Source organism: Rhincodon typus, chromosome 36 (assembly GCF_021869965.1).
Source record: "Rhincodon typus isolate 14 chromosome 36, sRhiTyp1.1, whole genome shotgun sequence".
Lineage (NCBI taxonomy): Eukaryota > Metazoa > Chordata > Chondrichthyes > Orectolobiformes > Rhincodontidae > Rhincodon > Rhincodon typus.
Genome location: NC_063367.1, coordinates 18,693,709 through 18,716,717, shown reverse-complemented (window position 1 = coordinate 18,716,717; position 23,009 = coordinate 18,693,709). Strand labels below are relative to the sequence as shown.

Genomic DNA, 23,009 nt, shown 5'->3' with positions numbered 1-23,009 from the left:
CACATCTCGTTGCTGCAGAAAGGCTGCCAACATCATCAAAGACCCCTCCCACCCCAGTAATACTCTCTTACAACCTCTTCTGTCAGGCAGAAGATACAGAGGGGTCGCACACGCATGCACCAACAGATTCTTCCCTGCTGTTATTAGACTGACAAATGGACTCTCTAACTTCAAATAATGTTGATCTTGCTTTGCACACTTCCCCTGTGCGGTGTATCCTCAATGCCACCCAACGATCTGCCTGTACTGCTTGCAAAACAAAGCTTTCACAGTACTTAGGTAATTGTGACTACAATAAATTAAGTTAAATCAAACAACTGCCTCAGTTGTCCACAAGATTTGTCTAAGAGATGCTAGTCTATATTTGACCTCAGGATGCGTCATAAATTTATTAGACTATGTGTCTTTAAAGAAGTACTTAGTTACACAGCAAGCTATCTCAGCAGCAGAAGATGACTACATTGTATGTCCATTTCCATATGAAAACTCTCCAGCTATTCTTTGAACAGTGTCTTGGTGTCATTTGATTTCACGGGAGAATGTGCACTGGGCCATGGCTTGATATATCATCCAAGAAGCTGCCCCTGCAGCTGTTCCTTGGCATTACACTGAAGTGGTAAACAGATTATGGATCAATTTCTGGAGTACGATTTGAGCAAACAAACTTCTGATTCAGAGAAAGGAGTAACACTCACTGAGCCAGAACAAACTCTGGTACAAGCTGATGTAATGTGCTCTCATTATAAAATAACAGTCATCTAAGCTACCATGAGTAACCTCGATGGACATCTGCTTTTCAATATTAAACTGAATAACGGAAATGACATGCAGTTGTAAATCTAATTTGTTCAATTTAGGACCTTTAATAGGGTGACTATCAAACATTAAAGGAATTGCTATACCCAGAATTCAATACCAAACTACTGACCTCTAGCAAATAGAGTAAGACATCATACTTAAAAGGATTTTTGATATTTCTTTGCGATCTTTACAATTCTCTCTAGTAGTTTCTTCAAAATTTAATTGGGAAGTCCATTTTGTAAATCATTTAGATGTATCGATAAACCACATTCACATGGATCCCCTCTTCCTGAAATAACAGCAACTTGCCAATGCTCTTCATTGTAAATATTATCTAATTAAGAACTCTCCAGTGTTCCTGGGCTTAATGTTTCATTAGCAGGCCCTCTCCTCCCTAGAGTGTAACAATATATTCAAGTTCAGTGCTTAATATTTATCCACAGCAATGGAGTTTACAGAGACACCCTTGAGGAATGCACTTTTCTAATTGCCAGAGGTGTGATAGCATTATTGCAGCATTGTCTGCAGGTATGAGTTTCAGAACGATAGTTTAGGACTTGTTTTGGGAGATGGGACAAAAGTAGTGCGTCAGAGTTATGTGTGAGTGCGAGAGCATGTGAAGTGAGTGAGAGAGGTGTGTAAAGTGTGCGTATGAGCATATGACGTGTCAGAAAGTATGTGAAATGGATATGTGAGAGAGAGATGTGGAAGTGAGTGTGAGAGGAGTATGTGAAGTGAATGTGACAGTGTGTGAAGTGGGTCTGACAGGGCTATGTGAAAGTGTGTGAGAGAGTGTCTGAAGTGAGTGTGAGAGGGTGTGTGAAGTGTGAGCGTGAACGTGAACGTGTGTGAGAAAGTGTGAGAGAGAGAGGGGTATGTGACAGTGTGAGAGCTTATGTGCTGTGAACGTGAGAAAGAGGGAGCGTGTGGAGTTCGGAGAGGGCTGTGTGCCTGGGATAGAGGCAGGAGCTTTGAATTGCGTGTGAGGCGAGCCCGGCAGGGGTTGAGTCTATCTCAGCTTTTTCCCCTGAGACTTCCAGCCCCTTCTGCTGATTCACCGGTTGCTGGAGAGCCACTTGCATGCGCTCCGCTCGCTCCAGCCGCTGTCCTTTCAGCTCACTCCCAGTCTACCCGCTCGGTTCAATGAGGCTCAGAGCCAGCATTGAGCCGCTGGCCGGCTATGTCTTCCTTCTGTTTCTTAGAGGTAAGCTTAACAATCACATCCGCTGCACAGGGGAAATAGTTTGACCACATTAGACTGGCTACAAGTCCCAGCCCTGGTTTGCAGTGCATTATTAATTTGTATCTAGTGAAGTAAAAATCCTCTTTCGATGTGTGTCTTGCAAAAGTGGGCGGAAATTAACATCGGCCTAGCTCCAGCCACTTCTAGTTTCAACCTGTTTATTTCTCAACCGACTTTTTTTTTAAAAAGTGAAACGCTTTTTAAATGTTTTGTCTGCTCTGTCAAGGTAAACAAAGAATGTTTGGATGAGGGGGAACGAGTTGAAAAGTGTTCACTGTTGGAAATCTGAAGACTTGTCAAAGTAATGAAAGCTGTTTTCTCTCTCCCGACACCCACCACCGTCCCCCCCCACCCCATTCCTTCTGTCCACCCGCTCTCCAACAAACCCCGATGATTTGTTCTGTAAAACAAGCTGCCCTGTCTACAGAAGGAGAGAGGATGCTATTTGCCAAACTCTTCACTAATTACAGTCAGTACATCAGGCCGGTGGAGAATGTGTCCAGGCCGGTGGTGGTGCAGTTCGAGGTCTCTCTGTCCCAGCTGATAAAAGTGGTATAGTATTGTGCTCTCCTTTACTTCCTGGCCTCATGCTGTGGGCTGACTTATCAGTGCCATTTGATCCTGTAACAACCCAATCTTTCCCTCCACAGGACGAGATCAATCAGATTATGGAGACCAATCTGTGGCTGAAACATGTAAGTGTCCTATCGTTTATCCTAACAGATTGATTTGCGCCCAGACCAAAAAGGCAAGGTTGTGATGAGGACGTGACTGTTTCCAGGGGAGAGGGACGGTTAGAGCTCTGGGGGCCTGCTCAGTATTGAATTTGCTGCTTGGATTATCACAGCGGGTTAGTTCCACATATGGGTGGAGTGAGGGGCTGGATGGGAGGTGGAATTGGAGTCCCACACCCTTCCACATGTGGGGGAGGGGTGTCCCATAATCTTCCACATATGGGGGAGGTACAACACCTTGTGGTGGGCAGGAATAGTGTGGTTACATCAGTGGTAAATCACAGAATTGTTACTGTGCTGAAAGATGCCATTCAGCCCATCATGACTGCACCTCATATCCTGCATGCTACTTCTATTTTTATTAAATTCATTCATGGGATGAAGGCGTCGCATTTATTGCCATTAGGGCAGTTAAGAGTCAACTACATTGCTGTGGGTCTGGAGTCACATGTAGGCCAGACCAGGTAAGGATGGCAGTTTCCTTCCCTAAAGGACATTAGTGAACCAGAGGGGGTTTTTTTAATAACAATTGACAACAGTTTAATGGTAATCAATATACTCTTAATTACAGATTTTTATGGAATTCAAATTCCATCATCTGTCATGATGAGATTCAAACCTAGGTTCCCAGAACATTACCTGGGTGTCTAGATTATTTATCTATCCATAGGCCATCACCTCCCCCTAAATATTTTAAATAATTATTCAATGCCCTCTTGAATGCCTTAATTGAACCTACATTCCCAGACAGTGAATTCCAGACCCTAACTGCTCACTGGCTGAAATAGCTTTTTGTCATATCACCCTTGCTTCATTTGCACATCACTTTTAAACTATGCTCTACTTTTCCGTTTACCAGAAGAAACAGCTTCTCCCTATTTACTGTATCCAGCCCACTCATGATTTTAAAAACTTCTATCAAATCTCTTAGCTGCCTTCTATTCAAGGAGAACAGTCCCAATGTTTTCAATCTACTCTCACAACTGAAGTTTCACATTCCTGCAACCATGCTTGTAAATCACTTTTGCACTCATGTACTTCCTATGATGTGGCGCTTACAGTTGTACACAAACTCCAGCTGAGGTGTAACAATTGTCCTCTACAGTGGACGAAGTTTGTATTTGCATTAATGAAGGGAGGGAGTGACTGACAGCAACTGAGAAAACTCTGCAAAGTGATTGTATCCATGCCAAACCAACGAGGGAAGAACACAGAAGGGAAAGGATGTTAGGGAGAAGAATAAAGTTCTGAGGAAGGGTCACAGGACCCGAAACATTAACTCTGTTTTTTCTTTCATGGATGCTGCCAGACCTGCTGAGCTTTTCCAGCAACTGTTTTTGTTTCTGATTTACAGCATCCGCAGTTCTTTCGGTTTTTATTGAATATTAGGGAGAACCTGGTAAGGAGATGAGATAGAATGTAATAAAAGTAAAGTATTGACATAAAAACAGAAAATGCTGGAGAAACTTGTTCAGTCTGGCAGCATGTGGAGAGAGAAACAGAGTTTAGGTTTCAAGTCGTAGAGTCATACAGCATGGAAACAGACCCTCTGATCCAACTGGTCCGCACCGACCATACATTGTTCCATTTGCCAGCATTTGACCCATATCACTCTAAACCCTTCCTATTCATATACCCATCCCGATGCCTTTTAAATGCTGTAATTGTACCGGACTCCACCACTTCCTCTGGCAGCCTGCTCCATAAATGCACAACCCCCTGCATGAAAAAGTTACCCCTCGGGTCGTTTTAAATCTTTCCCCTCTCACCTTAAACCTATGCCCTCTAGTCTAGGACTCCCCACCCCAGGAAAAAGACCTATTAAACCTTTACAAGGTCACCCCTCAGCCTCCGAAGCTCCAGGGAAAAAAGGCCCTAGTCCATTTAGCCTTTCCCTATAACTCAAATCTGATTTGACTCCTTCTCACAATGGAGATAGAATGCGATAGCTTTGACAACACCTCCAAAACCCCATGACCTCTACCACTGAGAGGCACATGAGGTCATGATAGGAACAGAAAGAGGCTATTTAGGTTTGCTCCACCATTCAATCACATCAAAGCTGATCTGACCGTGACTTTAACTGCATCATTTCAGCCTCCTCCAGAGGTCCCCAGCATCACAGATGCCAATCTTCAGCAAATCTAATCAATCCACATCTTATCAACAGTTAGAGGCACTGGATACTACAAAAGCTATGGGTGCTGACAACATTCCGGCAATAGTACTGAAGACCCGCACTCCAGAACTTACCGCTCCACTAGCCAAGCTGTTCCAGGACAGCAAGAATACGGATGTCTACATGACAATGTGGAAAATTGTTCTGAACAGGACAAATCCAGAACAAAAACAAAGTTGCTGGAAAAGTTCAGCAAGTCTGGCAACGTCTGTGAAGAAAAAAAAGAATTAACGTTTCGGGTCCGGTGACCCTTCCTCAGAACTGATGCTGCCAGACCTGCTGAGCTTTTCCAGCAACTTTGTTTTTGTTCCAGATTTACAGCATCCACAGTTCTTTTGGAATTTATGCAGGACAAATCCAAACTGGTCAATTATTGCCCCATTAGTCTACTCTTGATCATCAATAAAGTGATGGAAAATGTCATCAACAATGCTATCAAACTGCACCTACTCAGCATAACCTGCTCACTGATGGCCAGTTTGAGTTCTGCCAGGACCACGTAGTTCCTGACCTCATTACAGCCTTGGTTCAAACATGGACAAAGGAACTGAATTCCAGAGGTGAGTTGAGTGACAGCCCTTAACTTCGAGGCTGCACCTGGCTGAGTGTGCCAAGAAGGAACCCTAGCAAAACTGGAATCATTGTGTATCGGGGGAAAGCACTCTGCTGGTTGGACAAAGATAATTGTGGTTGTTGGAGGTTAGTCATCTCAGGCCCAGGACATCTCTGCAGAAGTTCCTCAGGGTAATGTCACAGCCCAACCATCTTCAACTTCTTCATTAATGATCTTCCCTCCATCCTAAAGTCAGAAGTGATGATATTTGATTTGAATAATGATTGCACAATATTCAGCACCATTCACAGCTCCTCAGATGCTGAAGCAATCCACATCCAAATGCAGTAAGACCTGGATAATATCTAGACTTGGGCTGAAAGGTGGCGAGTAAGTCACATCACACAAATGCCAGGCAATGACCATCGCCAATAAGAGATAATCTAACCACCACCCCTTGACATTCACTGGCGTCAGCATCACTGAATCCCCCACTATCAACATCCCAGGGGAGGGTTACTGTTGACTAGAATCTGAACTGAATTAACCGTATAGATACAGTGACAACAAGAGCAGATCAGGGGCTAGGAATCCTGCAGCAAGTAACGCACCTCCTGATTCCACAAAGCCTGTCAACCATTTACAAGGCACAAGTCAGGAGTGTGATGGAATACTCCCCACTTGCCTGGATGGATGCAGCTCCAACAACATTTGAGAAAATTGGCACCATCAAGGACAAAGCAGTCCACCTGACTGGCACACATTCACTCCCTCCATCACCGATGCTCAGTTGCAGCAGTGTGTGCTATCTACAAGATACACTGCAGAAATTCACCAAGCCTTCTTAGACAGCACCTTCCAAACCCATGACCATTCCATCTAGAAGGAGAAGGGCAGCAGATACATGGGAACATTGTCACCTACAATTTCTCCATCCACGCTATTCACCATCCTGACTTGGAAATATATCACTGTTCCTTGACTGTCGCCAGGTTAAAGTCCAGGAGTTACCTCTCTAAGGGCATTGTGGGTCAACCTACATATCTTGTTCAATTATGTCTACTGGGTCAATGTTCCTGAATTCCCTACCTAACATGATACAGTCAAAGTTGTAAAGCACAGAAACAGACCGTTCAGTCCCACTTATCCATGGCGACCAGACATCCTAAATTAATCTAGTCCCATATGCCAGCATTTGGCCCATATCCCTCTAAACACTTCCCATTCATATGCCCATCCAGATGCCTTTTAAATATTGTAATTGTACCAGCCTCCATCACTTCCTCTGGCAGCTCATTCCATACACGCATCACCCTCTGCGTGAAAAAGTTACCCCTTAGATCCCTTTTATATCTTTCCCCTCTCACTTTAAACCAATGCCCTCTATTGGGTCACTGGACCCGAAACATTAACTTTGAATTTTTTCTTTGAATTCAAATAGTTAACCTCTCCCTGGATTCCATGTGATCTAACCAGTCTAGCATGTGGAACCTTGTCATTCTGAACTCCATATAGACAACGTCTACCAATTTGCTTCCATCAATGTTTTCTGCCACTTCTTTAAAAACAACACTATGAAATTGGTGAGACACTACTTCCCATACAAAAAGCTATGCTGACTATCCCTAATCAGTCCTTTTCTTTCCATAATATTTAGATCCTGTTCCTCAGAATCCCCTCCAATAATTTGTCCACCATCAATGTCAGGCTCACTGGTCTATAGTTCCCTGGCTTTCCCTTACCACCTTTCTTAAATAATGGCACTACATTAGCCACTCTCCAGTCTTTCGGCACCTCACCCATGGGTATCGATGACAGCACCATCATAACAAGGGTGGTAACAGCTCACACAGGTGCATTAACCACAACCTTATCAGGGAAGCTGAGAGTGGGAAAGGAGTGCCATTCTTCTGACACCAATACCCAGGAACAAATAATTAAAAACAAAAGATCTACTTATCTGTAAAGGATGGCCATTTGAAATACATGTAGGAGAAAATTGAGGTTTTGTTCTTGGAAATTACTATTTCATATAAGACAACTATGGTTGCCCATAGGAAACAAACTCAAAACTGGAGTTAGGTTCCTTCAGATATTTTCTTGTCCAATATGTACAACAGTGTTATTAGCAGAAATCACTTGCAAAATAAAATATACTACCAAGTATGACAAAGGAAATGGTCTAAAATAAGAACAGAGAGAGGAAGGCAAGGCTGGGGCAAGGGCAGAGGGAAGCAACACCAGAGGGGAAGCAAGAATAGATGAGAAACAAGGGAACATTAGGAGGTAACGTTGGGGAGAGGAGGCAATGCTGGCAGGGCAGTTGAGAGAAGTGTGGGACAGGTGGTGGGGTGTGGGAAGAAATTGACAAGGGATAAGGCTAGGGTAGGAGAGGCAATGACATTCAACCGGAAAGGTTAATGTAATTTGCAGAAACAATCTCTAAAATATAACAACTTTCAAAAGAAATTATGTTCAGCAGGGTGATATAAACAATCTGCATCAGGGAGCTGCTGGCACCATTGAAACACTTAACCCAATAAAGAATGCAATACTTCTGGGCAGGATAGGACTTTGGGAAACAAAGCTAAGGCAGCAGCTTCCAGAAGAATGTTGTAAATCTGTTCCTGACTCAGACAGGATTTCATTAATTTCACCTTATACGAGATAAGATAACATTGATTTTCCATCAAACAAGAGGCTGCTCATTTTATGCACTGCGGTTATATTTATTGGCGGTTTAAATAATTAATAAACTTACATTTCCAATTCAAAGTGATAATAACATCACTCAAAGCTACTCAACCGCAAACAAGCCATTTCTTAGCAATTCCATGTGTCAATAACACTTCCTTACATAATAAATATGCTCGGTGACAAACACTGGTGAATCTGTATCTCTGGAACAGTAATGCCTTGCTCTGATGAAAGGTTATTGAATTGATGCATTTAAATCTTTTTTCACAGACAGTCCTAAACCTGCTAAGCATATCCAGCATTATCCATTTTCATCACAAACTTAGGCAAGACAGGATCATATTTTTTCATTTACGGTGAACCATCAGAGATTCACAAAAAAAAAGGCTAGCTCCTTGTTTAATTCCTCACAGCATATTATTACTGGCAAAGTCACTTCTGAGTGTAGTTAGGAAGTTGTGAGTTCAAGACTTAAATACAAATTCTACTGCAGTGATGCTTTACTGCCTGAGATAGGGTGATTCTGATGAAATTTTAAACGAAATCCCTGTCTCCCATCAGCTGGCTGTAAGCAATCCCACGGCACTGTTTGAAAGAACAGCAGGGGTGGCTGTTGGAGCCTCTGATGTCATAAGCTGCTGTGTCTCATTTTACAACAGTGATTAGACTTCAAAATGGGAGACCTAATACATAGGCTTATGAAATGCTGCAATTGCTATTTCAATGGGGTTGGAATACAAGAGTAGGGAAGTCTTACTGCAACTGTACAAAGCAACAGAGACCACATCTGGAGTACTGCGAGCAGTTTTGGTTCCCTTTTTTAAGGAAAGCTATTATTGCATTGGACACAGTTCAGAGAAGGTTCAGCAGGATGATCCCTGGTACGGAGGGATTGTCTTATGACCAAATGTTAAACAGGTTGGGTGTGCTACTTACTGGAATTTAGAAGAATGAGAGGTGATCTCATTGAGACATATAGAATTCTTAAGAGGCTTGACAGGGTAAATGCTGAGAGGATGTTTCCCCAGTGGGAGAGTCCAGAGGGCACAGTCTCATAATAAAGGGACACCAGTTTAAGACTAAGATGAGAAGGAATTTCTTCTCTCAGGGGGTTTAAAGTCTTTGGAACTCCTTGCCACAGAGAACTGTGAGGGCAGAGACCTTGTGTATATTTAAGGCAGAGGCAGACAGATTCTTGATCAAATGGGGAAATCAAGGGGACAGGGCAGGATTTAGCCATGATCCTACTGAATGGTGTTATATAGCCAATGTGGATCAAAGTGCAACTGGAGTTTAACAACAGTCCATACTGTCTACATATCCTTGTAGACCTATCAGTTTTTGGAAAATATATTAACCTTTCAGCTCTATCAAACTAATACACCAAAATAATAGGCATTATCCTTTAATAGCTTGTGTCATACAAAAATGCTCCACTTCAAGAGATTAATTTGACAAAATGCAATTTCACCACTCCATCTGGTCACCTACATTCTCCCCTCTGTAAACTTGAAGTCATCCAAAACCCCCTGTCTCTGCCCTAGCTCACTCCAAGTCCCATTCTGCCCTCAACCCTGTGCTCATTGATCTAAGTTACCTTCTAGTCAAGCAACATCTTGATTCTATAATTCTTATCCTTGTTTTCAAATCCCTGTTTGGCCTTGCCCCTCTTTATCTCTGGAATAGAGTACAAGAGCAAGGAGGTGATGTTGAACTTGGGTAAGAGACTTTTTAGACCTCAACTGGAGTATCGTATACAGTTGTGGGCACTATATTATAGGAAGAATATGAACATATTGGAGAAAGTGCAGAAGTAGTTTAGAAGAATGATTCCAGGAGGAGAGACTTCAGTTATGAGGATAATTTGAAGTGGTTAGCACTGTTGCCTCAGTGCCAGGGACCCGGGTTCAATTCCACCCTCGGGCGACTGTCTGTGTGCAGTTTGCACATTCTCCCTGCGTCTGCATGGGTTTTCTACCGGATGCTCCGGTTTCCTCCCGCAGTCCAAAGATGTGTGGGTTAGATGGATTGGCCATGATAAATTGCCCCGTAGTGTCCAGGGATGTGCAGGTTGGGCGGATAAATCATGGGAAATGTGGTGGTATAGGGATAGTGTGGAGGGGGCTGTCTGGATGGAATGCTCTTTGGAGGGTTGGTGTGGATTCGATGGGCCCAATAGCCTCTTTCTGCACTGTAGAGATTCTAAGTTGGGACTGTTATATTTGGAGAGAAGGAGGCTAGGAGAAGATCTGATTGAGTTTTCAAAATCATGAGCGGGCTGGACATGGTACAAGAGAGAAACTGTTAACAGGAACAAGAATGAGGGGGCATATCGTACACACCTCTGAAGTATCAGCGCTCCCCTAATTCTAATTTCTAATGCAATCTCAACCATTATTTAATTGGTGGTTGTACCTTTAGTTGCCTAAGATTCAAATTTGGAAATTCCCTCCCTACAGTTTTGCCTTAATTTCCTCCTTTAAGACAGTTCTCAAAACTTAGCTCTTTGACCATGATAATGTAACCTTACGTGGCTTGATGTCATACTTTGCTTTATAATGTTCATGTTATTAAAGGTGCTATATAACTATAACTTGTTCTTTTAATACTACCACGTAATGTTGTGTTTAATAACTTCAACCTATCTTTTGTCCTTTCTGCCTCCTTCAGATATGGAGTGATTATAAGCTAAAGTGGGATCCTGCTGAATATGGAGGTGTCAAGTCTATTCGCATTCCTTCTGAAAAAATCTGGAAACCAGACATTGTCTTGTACAACAAGTAAGTGAGGTCAAATTAACCAGCTACTGGCACAGCTGAACTGTAAACTTTGACCTCGTTCATTACAGACAATAACATTACTACAATTAGATCTGGAATGGGTTAATTAGTAAACCACACTATTCAATATAGAGCCAAGATAAACAGACAGCAACGTTTCCAGTTAATTCCCCAGATACATTTGTAATCAATGTGTGCAAAGATGTCATTACATACCTCTGGAGCAGGTGAGACTTGAATCTGGACCTCTTTATTCAGAGCTTGGGACACTACCACTGCACAAGAGCTCTGGTTTGATCTCAGTTTATCTTCATAAAATCAATTTGTTCAGAGATGCTATGACACATTTCTGGAACAGGTGAGACTTAAACTCAGCTCTCCTGGATCACAGGTGGGAACGCTACCACTGTGCCACAAGAGGCCTACTTTGAGCCCAGAATTAACTGCCCCCTGATGTGCAATTGACAGATGCAATGGGTCTCAGAGACTCTAGGGAAACATTAGGGCTCCTGCTGTCCAGTGGTCCACATATTTGTATGTCAGATTGGGCTGAGCTAGGGTGTAATGTTTCCCGTTCTTAAGCAGCCCAGTGACTTAAACAAACACATTGGGCTGAAATATCTTAGGCTTCTGAGTGTCCATGGAACCACGCCCCTGCAAAATTCAGTGTCATCTGGAGGCCAATTGGTTTTAGCTCAATAAAACTTGATGTGAAATATAGATCGAATAAAACAACCGACAATGATATCTAGCTTGTCACCTATCTCACTGTTGCCCATGCCAAACAATTCCATGATACACCAATACACCAAGGTTCTTGAGGAATCACAAGCTGTTACACAACCAAGACTTGAAGAGTTTTATCATCCTTTGGTAATGTCAAGGAGAGCAGATTCATGGAATAGAATCAATTGCATTAAATAAACAAGACAGATTCAAGTGCATCACACACACTCAAAATATAGCAGATACTGGAAATATGAAATAAGGCAGAAAGTGCTTGAAAATTAAACCATTCTGGTAGCATCTTGGGAGAGAGAAACAAAGTTAATGTTTTGAGTCCAATATGACCCTTCTTTGGAACCAGAGAGAGCTGGAAAAACTTAGAAGGAATTGGGCCATTTGGTCCAACTAATCTGTTCTGCTGTTTATACTCCACACAAATCTCCTTCAACTGTATGTATTAACTCTGAAGAGTTCTGACATATCTGTCTATTCCCTTTACCCTCATGAATACAACTCGTCTTTTTTTGGAAGCACCCATGTTATTTATCTCCAGCCCATTCTGTGGTAGTGAATTCCATATTCTCACTACTTTGGTTAAAGGAATTTCTCCTCCTTTCCTTATTGAATTTATTGTTGATGATTGATGGAATTCGTGTACAAGTCATTACTAGAAAACATCTATAATCTTCTCAGATTTCCTTAGTAGAAAGGGCAGAATCAAAATTATTGTCAGAGGATGGGAAGTAGAACGAGGACAAGGTTAATTCTGCAATGAAAAATAAAAACGTATTCTTTCTGGATTCCCCGTGTTTTGCTTTCACACAAGATGATAGTTTAGTGATGATTCTACCAACGCTGCATTGCATTAGGCTCACGGGCTTTCTCCTACACTTCCTAACTTACCAGCCCATTTCATTTGGCCAAGATCAATGCAGGCAGAAATGCTGCCAGAGTACAATTAAAGTGATGTGAAATTTATAGGAACACTAATTCACATTAAAATCAATAAATTATTCCACATGAGCTGTGCACTTAATGAGACTGGGTGCCCATTTCATGAATAAGCAATATAGTTCACCATGCACACTGACATTTTTGCAGATGTACAGTAAATGTGAGTTGCTTTGAAAGTGTCAGTTTAGTTAGTTAGTGGGGTTCTTCCGTCTGAATCTGCGTCGCAATGAGTCCAAGCTCACGGAGTGGAGGACTGGCAGTGTTTCTGGGGAGGACAGAGAGGACTTTGGGGCAACTGTGAGGGCACAACTATTTTTCTGCTGGGGTAAAACAGAATTAGAGGGGACTCAGAGCGTGAAGATTGGGGAGGGGGTGATAGGGTGTGTAAATGGCACCCAAGGGGGGGTGAAGGTGTAGAGGGCACCCAAGGAGGTGGTGGTGCTAGTTATAGGGCACCCAAGGGGGGTCGGGGGGAGAAGTGGAGGTGGAGGACATCCTAGACACCATTGGATGATCATTTGATAAAGAAAATGTGTAAGGATATGGGTAGAAAAGCAGCAGATTGGCACTAGATAATGATACTAGGTAACTAGTTCATGCAGACTCAATGGGCTGAATGGTCTTTTTGGTGCCATAACCCTTCTGCAATTCTATGAAACTTGATGTTGGAAATGAATCTTCATTCTGGATGTATTCGAGGGCACCTAACTTCCACTCAAAGGAACTAATTTTTAAAAAGCATATATCCAAAAGTGCTGTTGCACACAACTGAACGGTTATTACCTATCACCAAATCACTTGTTTTTTTCACCTATTAACCATCCGTGCTCTCCAATTGAATAACTTGCATGCAAAACCCATTAAAGGACAATGGAAACTCAGAAGGTGATGGAGAGGAAGGGAGATTGGGAGGGGCTGGAACAAAATGGAGTTGGAATTTAATTAAAAATACCTCTTGGAAGGTTCGTAAAAATTAGCAGAAACGTCCACTGATGATTGATTCATCCAATGAGCATGACTAGTATTATATCTGGGGCCAGTTTCTAACTGAACGCTAGAGGGCTCATGAGGCACAATGATAACATCCTTAGCTTTAGGCTAGGAAACCTGGATTTAAATCCTACATGCTCCAGAGATGTGTACATAACATCTCTGAATAGACTGACTAGGGGAAAATACCTAACTATCAGCCTTTTAGTTATTTTAATCAACCTGTGTGGACATGTTATGACACACTTTCAGGACAAGTGGGACTTGAACCCAGACCTTTTGACCCAGAGGTAGGCACCACAATGCCCAACAGAAATCAAATCCATTATCTTAATCAAATGGCCATGACTAAAGGCTAGTAGGAGCTTTTTAAACTATTCCAACAGATTCTGGAAAATTAATTTTGATTGAACAAAATTTGTGTTTAAAATTCCACGATACTTTGCTCATGTTATTCTGATTTTGGGTAGATTGCAAAGAAACTGACGCATCACAATTCCATTTTCTAGCCTGGCACGAGAGTGTACTTCTTTCATTGGGATGCACCATCACCAGCAAGGCAAACATTTGCTGTCCATCTCCAAATGACCTTGAACTGAGTGACTTGTTAGGTCATTGCAGAGGGCAGTTAAGATTCAACCACATTGTTGTGGATCTACAGTTGCATGTAGGCCAGACTGGGTAAGGAGGGTGAATTTCCTTCCCCTTATGGGCATTGTAGTGTAACAGATGAGCTTTTATGACAACCAATGGTCAGATCACCATTACGGCGACTAGTTTTCAATCCCAGAATTAATTTAATTTTAATCCCACCAGCTGATTTATATCCACGAATCCAGGGCATTAGCCTGAGGCTAGGGCTCTTGGGGCACAGTGATAATGTCCTGACCTATGGGGCAGGATGACTGGGTTCAAGTCCCACCAGCTCCGGAGGTGTCATAAAATCACTGAACAGATTGATTAAAAATATCACTAGCTACAGCCTCTGGTTTAATACTCCAGTACATTACCACAACACAATTGTATTACATTGTCAGAGATGCTGCCTTTCAAATGAGATATTGATGTCTGACTACATTCTTCAAGTGGATAAAATAATCCTACAGCAGTCTTTCAACAAGCAATAGTTTTGCAAATATCCAGGGTAATATCTGTTCCATTACTGCAACAGATTGACTGATCATTTATCTTCATGAATTGGATCTTGCTGTGCTCTCCTACAAAATGACAATGACAACATTTGACTGTAAGACGTTTTGGAATGTCCTTACGATGTGAACGATGTTACTCAAGTTCCTCCCTGTAAAGACAGACAGAGAACGAAAACGTGCTACACAATGGAAAGAAGCCACTTAGGCCTATTAAGAGACGTGATGGCCTAATGGTATTATCAATAGACAGTTAATCCAGAGACCCAGGTAATGTTCTGGCACCTGGGTTTGAATTTGAACTCAATAAAAATCCAGAATTAAGAGTCTAAAGATGATCATTAATCCATTGCCGATTGTCAGGAAAAACCCATCTGGTTCACTAATGTCCTTTGGGAAGGAAACTGCCATCATTACCTGGTCTGGCCTAAATGTGACTCCAGACCCACAGTGATTGTTTGACTCTTAACTGTCCTCTGGGGCAATTAGGGATGTGCAATAAATGCTAACCCAGCCAGCGATCCACAATGCTGTAAATGAACAAAAACATTTATATTTATTCAGGACCTCTGCTGGAAAAGTTCAAACACTACAACTCCCTAGCCTGACTAGCCCTTGACTTGCTCCATCTATCTATTCATTCTACCTTTTGCGGATCATCAATCTCTGCCTCCATCATTCCCTCTGGATATGCATTCCATATGCCAACAATACAATTTCTCCTTACCTTGAAACTCATTTTCTCAATGGCATTTTTAATTTAACTCCTTATGGCACACTCAGAAATAGACGAAATTGGATTTCCCTATTCAGTCTGCTAAATCTCCTGTTATCCTCCACTATTTAAGTGTCTACCTAAGACTATTTACAATTCCTAGAACAGCTTGATGAATCTATACTGTGTGCTCTCTATGGTGTCTTTTTGCAACGGAAGACCATTTGTAAGCCCAGAGATCTAACAATTATCCTGTATGGTGAAGTATCATCCCTCGCTCAGTGCTTGCCTTCATCATTAGGCCACTCAGCTATTCAATGAAGTCACAGCTGTTTTGATAATCGTCAACTCCACCTTCTTGTCCTTTCCCCATAACCGTCCATTCCCTTACTGATTAAAAATTTGTCTATTTCAGCTTTGAATATATTTAAAATGCCACCCTCTCTAGCCCTCTGTGGTAAAGAATTTCACAGATTTACTATTCTCTGAAAGAAGAACATCCCCCTAATCAACCCTAATGAATCTTCTATGGACTGCTTCTTTCCTTAGATAAGAGGCCCAATTCCGTCCAGAGGATTCTAGGTGTAGTTTAAGTCATGTATAGTTTTAGCAAGGTTTCCCTCTTTTTATAGTCTATTTACTTTTGAAATTAAGGCCAACATTCCATTTGCCTTCCCTATTACCTGTTGAACTTCTAGCTTAATATTTTGTGATTTATGCACAAGAACTCCCGAATTCCTCTGTGTCAAGATTTTTACAATCCTTCTCTATTTAAACAAGATTCATCTCTGCTAACCTTTTTGCCAAAGTTCACAATAATCTCATGTTTTCCCACATTATATTCTGCAAGGTTTTTGCCAATTCACAACTTTTCAACATCGCTCTCTGTTACCTCTGTGTTATCCTCACCACTTGCCTTCCCATCTATTTTCGTACCGTCCACAAACATGGCTATAGTACGCTCACACATTTACTTCCCTTGTCCAAGTTAATAATATATACTTTAAATATTTATGGCCCCAGCACTGATCCCTGTGGCACACTGTTAGTTACAGGTGGCAATCCTGAAAGTGCTTCTCTTATTCCAACTCTGTCTCCTTTTATAAAACAAAGAACTGGGTGTATGCTGGAGATCCGAAACAAACAACAGAAATTACTGGAGAAACTCAGCAGGTTCGGTGGCATTTGTGAAAACAGCATGAATGTTTCAAGTCCAGGAATCCTTCTTCATTGTTCTGACTCGATAGCTGTACTCACAGGCCAACAGTCTAACACACAATTACAAAGATCAGTGAACAAGCCAACACAACCTGCTATAGATCAATTACCATTAAACACTACAGGGATTCCTGAGGTCATGAAAGGTACACATTTAAATGTAAATCTGTTCTTATTTGTACACGTTTATCCTTACCACTGTATACATTAAGCTTTTTAAGTCTCATTCTTTCATTGTGAAATCTGAATTTTAGCTGCACTATCCATGAAAGCAAACAGCAGGACCCAAAGCAGGATCCAAAACACTGATGACATTGCAGCACTTCTCTCTGTTGCAAGTATTAACGTGAATTATGAGTGAGGCTTGAGCCTAGCATACTAGCTCAAGAGTCTATCAACTCAGCCACACTATCGTAGATAAATTGTTCCAAGTCATCCTTTAAATATTTTACTAAACTGCTGAATGGCCAACATTTTGTGGATAAGTCCTTACAGAGGCTGTTTGGAGTGAGTTCACCATCTTTTTGGAAGCTTAGCTGTAGAGAATTTAAACAAAGTACCATCTTGAAATGATTGTTCACATGTGAATCACAAACTGTTTAACCCCAAAGTAAATCATCTGTGGCTCACCATGGCTACTTACAGCCATGTGTCATTTCACAATGCAGTAGGCCATTCAGCCCATCTAACTGAAGGTCTCATTCCTCATTCAAGGTATTCTCTTCAAATCAGGAGCGTGAGACTTCTAAATGAGAAAAAGATAAAATGGTGTAGTGCTAATGTCACTGGGCTACTAAACTACAGGCTAATACTCTGGTGATATGGGTTCAAACCCAAACATGTTATCTGGTGGAATTTAAATGCAATTAACAAATTCTTGAATATAAAGCCAATTTCAATGATGATAACTATCATTCAAAAAAAATACAAATTCCTTTCTCAGAAGAAAAAAATTTGCTGTCCTTATGCAGTCTGGTCAACGTGCGACTCCACACCCACAGCAATGTGGTAGGCTCCCAACTGTCCTTTGAAATGGCCGAGAGAGACACTTAATACATGGACAATAAATGCTGGCCTTGTCAGCGATGGCCACATTCCATTAAAGAAAGTGTCAAAATTCAGTTTGGGGCTTGGAAATCGTTGAAAATAGAAGTGGAGACTGATCTTTCTCTCTCTCTCTATGGTTTGTGACCACAGTGCAGTTGCTGATTTCCAAGTGGATGAAAAGACCAAAGTCTTGGTAAAGTTCGATGGGACCGTGACCTGGATACCACCGGCCATATTCAAGAGCTCCTGCAGGATGGACGTGACTTACTTCCCCTTCGACTACCAGAACTGCAGCATGAAGTTTGGCTCCTGGACCCACGACCAAGCCAAAATCGACTTGGCTTTAATCGGCAACGAGATCAACAGGAAGGACTTCTGGGAAAGCGGCGAATGGGAGATCATCGCTGCGCCAGGGTTCAAACACGCCATCAAGTACAATTGCTGTGAAGAGATCTATCCAGACATAACCTACTCAATTTACATAAGACGAATGCCACTCTTCTACACCATCAACATCATCATCCCTTGCCTGATGATCTCTTTTCTGACTATTTTGGTTTTCTACCTGCCTTCTGACTGTGGAGAGAAGGTAACTTTGAGTATTTCAGTACTGCTGTCCCTTACTGTGTTTCTTCTGGTCATCACTGAGAGCATACCATCCACCTCCCTGGTGATTCCTCTTATTGGGGAATATCTGCTCTTCACCATGATCTTTGTGATTCTATCCATTGTTATAACGGTCTTTGTGCTCAACATCCATTACAGAACCCCCACGACCCATACCATGCCAGTCTGGGTGAAAACCATCTTCTTAAAGCTGCTGCCACGGGTTATGTTTATGAAGAGACCGACGGCTAGTTCTGAGGTTCAAAAGAACCCCAGGTTTTTCAACAGCAACACTGAGCTCACCAGCATCAACAGCTTCAGCAGAGGATCCAAATCCAAATGCCAGGACCCACACTGCACTCGCTGCAGGTTCTGCAAGATGAAGAATCAGGATGTAGGCGTCAACTCAACACAAAGCTCCAGCACAGAGTCCCTAGATGCCGTGCTCACAATCTCCTCTCTGCCTCCTGAGGTTCAAGAAGCAATCGGGAGTATCACCTATATTGCAGAAAACATGAAGCTGCAGAATGAGTCTAAAGAGGTGACAAACTGTAGATGCATTTTTTTTTACACCAAGACATACAAAGGGGTTTCTTCAAATGAAGCAGACTTGGAGAGTTGGAGATAATAGAGCCAGGCCGAGCAGACATAATGCCATTCCCACCTTCTAGGTGCACATTCAGTCATTCCATACATCTGTTAGGATTTCTTACGTTCACATTTGAATGTAAATGTAGCACTTTGTAATTACAAGTAAAAAGGATGCTGGAAATCTGAAATAAAAACAGAAAATGCTGGAAACACTCCAGAGGTCAGGCTGCATCTCTGGAGAGAGAAAGAGTTGGAATTTCAGGCTGAATATCCATCATCATTTTGGGAAAGGTCAGGCTGGAAGCAAGAATGTGTGGGGTTAAAAAAAAAAGTCTGTGATAGTTAACTTAGGATGTGCAGATGAAATTTTAAACACTGTTACAATTATTTCAAGGCAATAAGGATTTTGGATTAAAAGTAGGGATAATTACAACCAAATACAAGGCGCAAAATGATACTGAAAGTATATCTCTGTGGAAATATAAACAGAATCTGAGCTCATTATCTAACTCATGAGTCTCTGTGGAAGCTTAGAATTCCTGGGGGTCCTAATCAAAATGTTATTACCAAACTACAGAGTCGTTAATAGCCGCATCATCTTAATAGCAGTAGAAAGATTTAAACAGAACAAATTGACATCAGCAGGCAGCCCCAACAGAGCTTTCCTTACAGCAGATATGATCCTTCAATATAGAAGGGAGACTCCTTTGGCGTTTGAAACTCATCAAATGTCAGACCAGGAATCCACTATTCCTTAAGCCTGCTGTCACTATTTGTGTCATGGCCTGGATCCTTAAGAAGTTATTTTCCAGTTTGTTACTTCTTTCATCAAGTAGTCAAATTTAGGAATGATGCAAGCAAAGGCTTCTTCAAAGACTGATCAACTCATGTCAAGCTCCAGTTTTCATGTTTACAGAATGATTTAAATGCTGTCCTTTATTTTTGGACATTTATCTGAAACTATACTGTCCACCAATCCACTCATTTGAATTACTCGTGCAGGATAGAAAACTGTACTTTAAGAAAGGGAGAGCATGGGGGGGGGGGGGGGGGGGGGGGGGGGGGGGGGGGGGGGGGGAGTAGGTGAGAGAAGAGAGAGAGAGAGAGAAAAGAGACAGAGACAGAGAATAGAGAGAGAGAAAAGAGACAGAGAGGGGAGAGGTATGATTTTTATTCAGTATAACCCCACATATAACTGCAAAATGGGCAAAAATTGCAGGTGAATTTACATTGGAAAAAACATACAGGGGAAATTTTCACTCTGCATTTAGTGCCAGATAAAAGGTTTGCATGAGTAAGGTTTCATTTCATAATTTATCTATAATATTGATTAGCAGCTGATTTCAGAATGAAAATGTATAAGCACTGGGAAGGAAATAAATTTGCAGGGCTACAAGAGGAGAAAATGAGGAAATAGAACTGGCTTGCTATAAACTCAATGGGCAAAATGTTCTCCTTCTGTGTTATAACAGCAGTGATTGTAAGTATCCCTTCAGATTGATGTAGGATTGCTCTCCTCCTGGCTTCCCCAAATCACTAGAGCAACCACTTCCAGTGGCACAGGTTGACATCTGGTGGCAAAAGCTAGTGCTGCACCTACAGCTGTCTGCAAATCTTTAGCCTGAGCTCACTTTCTTTTACTCAATGTTGGACTGGGCTCCCTATTGGATCGTAAAAGAACAGCTTAATTAATGTTTACTAAAATTCTTTAATAAATAGGCATTGTCCTGTTTCACACTGCACCTTGTGACGTGGCAATGATCCACACAGACCAGAATATATACCAGGTTTAATTCTTGATTTGTGCTCATGTAGGACCATTCCCAGTCATAGCAACAACACAAAACACTGCAGTTGGGCATAGAACAGCCAGAGATGATCATTCATGCTTTCTGTTGCTGAATGACACTGGTTAGTGGAAAACAAACAGAGAATGGAGAAACTTAGCAGCTCTGGCAGCAACTGTGGAGCGAGAGACAGTGTTAAGGCCTCAAACCCAGTATGAGACTTCTTCAGAACTCCACAGAGTCATATATCCATAGATCATGGAAACAGAGCCTTCGATCCAAGTAGACCATGTTAACCATGTTGCCAAACTAAACTAGTCCCACTTGCCTGCATTTGGCCCATATGCCTCCAAATCTTCTCTTGGCTTTTAAGTGCTGTAACTGTACCTGCACCCACCAGTTCATTTCACACACAAAATACTACGTTAAAAAAAAGTTGCCTCTCAGGCCCTTTTTAAAAAACTTTCTCCTCTTGTCTTAAAAATATGCCCCAGAGTTTTGAACACTCCTATCCTAGGGAGAAGACCCTTGCTATATTCACCTTATCTAAGACTCTCATGATTTTATAAACCTCTATGAGGTCACCTCTCAACTTCCTATTCTCCAGTGAAAGAAGTCCCAAACTATCGAGCCTGTCCTTGCAACTCAAGCCCTCCATTCCCAGCAACGTTCTGGTAAATCTTTTCTGAACCCTCTTCAATTTAATAATATCCTTCCTAAAACAGAGCGACCAGAACTGCATACAGTATTCCAGAACAGGCCTCACCAATGTCCTGTACAACCTCAACTCCTATACTCAAAGGCCTGAGCAATGATGGCAAGTGTTAAATGCCTTCTCAACCATCCTAACTGCAGTTCAGACATGCAACGTTAACGTTAACTCTATCTCTCTCTCCCTCCCTCCAGATGCTGCCAAACTTGCTGTGTTTCTCCAGCATTTTGTTTACTTCAGATTTCCAGCATCTGCAGTATTTTGATTTTATCAAAGTGTTGGATAGCATCTGAATATCACACAGGAACAGGATCTGATTATAGTGCATTGCATAATTGAAGAGTCAGAACTGACTCAGGTGGCATCAAGAATTGCCACTTGAGCAATTTAGCAAGGAACATCTAATAGAACCCAGTATCTTGAGGAAGAGCAAATGGGGCAACATCAAGAAAGCTTTACTCTCTAGCTAACTCCACCCTGCGCCTGCAACAAAAGTGTTTGATGTGGAGAATGCAGACGGATCTTTATTCTGTATCAAACCAATGCTTCACCTACCCAGGTACTGTTTGAAATAAACTGCTCAGATTCTTTTGTGCTTTGTTTTTATTTCAGATCTCCAGCATCCATTGTATTTTTTGATTAAAGGGTTGCCTTACTCTGTAACTGAACCTGCGACGTACCTGTCCTGGAAGTGTTTGACAGGGACAATGTAGAATGAACTTTACTCTATAATTCTGTGCTGACTGTCTCTTCCCTTGGGAGTATTTATTAGGGACTTACATTAAAGCAATTACAGTCTAGTAATTTGGTTTCTCTCTATCTGGTGCTTGTTACAGATACAAGATGATTGGAAGTATGTTGCCATGGTAATTGATCGGATCTTCCTCTGGATCTTCATCCTGATTGGCATCTTGGGAACAACCACCTCTTTCCTACAGCCCCTAATGAATGTAACAGAGTTGTGAATGTCAGAGATGGGTAACTTGTTGTAAATACAGGAGAGTCCTCGATTATTTTGTGAAAGAGCTAGTCAGAACCCCTATCAGCACTGTGCATTGAGGGAGAGCTGGCTTATACAACAGATCTAGAAAGAAATTATAGCTATTGGAGAACATCTTTTTCTGTACCTTAGAGATACTTGCTATGGTGTACTTGCATGTTTTTTTTAAAATTAGTATTAGCAAAATTTAGTTACAGAGCTTACATGTAATAAATGTGCTGTCAAATCTGACCAACTAGAATCTCGGAAGCTAATTTTTACAACTGCAATAACTGGCTAATATAGCTCTGAGACTGCAACATTCAAGTTGTAAAAAAGGATATTTCCTACAACTTTTAGATCAAGCACGCTGTCTTTCAGCCAAGAGGCAGTTGACACTTATCAAGTGATTAAAAGTTCAAGACATGGGTATTTCATATCAGCCATTACAAACCTGAACCCACCAAACAATAACTTTCAGTTCCGAGTTTGATCCTGCCCTCAGACAGCTGACTTGTTTTTTGTTCACAGGATGAGGGTGTCACTGGC

At 41.7% G+C, this 23,009-nt stretch overlaps 1 protein-coding gene across 3 annotated transcripts; it reads left to right on the top strand.

The window, feature by feature from the left end:
* Positions 1 to 1,519: 1,519 nt before the first annotated feature.
* On the top strand, positions 1,520 to 22,712 carry LOC109932763 (neuronal acetylcholine receptor subunit alpha-3-like). Of its 3 annotated transcripts, XM_020531887.2 has the most exons (6): positions 1,520 to 2,005; positions 2,457 to 2,596; positions 2,695 to 2,739; positions 10,878 to 10,987; positions 17,936 to 18,932; positions 22,318 to 22,712. In XM_020531887.2, exons 1-6 carry the CDS (start codon positions 1,882 to 1,884, stop codon positions 22,444 to 22,446), a joined length of 1,545 nt encoding a protein of 514 aa, XP_020387476.2. In that variant the 5' UTR covers positions 1,520 to 1,881; the 3' UTR covers positions 22,447 to 22,712. The 3 variants fall into 3 exon arrangements, with proteins under 3 accessions (XP_020387476.2, XP_048472952.1, XP_048472955.1); XM_048616995.1 differs by lacking the exon at positions 2,695 to 2,739; XM_048616998.1 differs by lacking the exon at positions 2,457 to 2,596 and having other exon boundaries at positions 1,873 to 2,005.
* Positions 22,713 to 23,009: the final 297 nt, after the last annotated feature.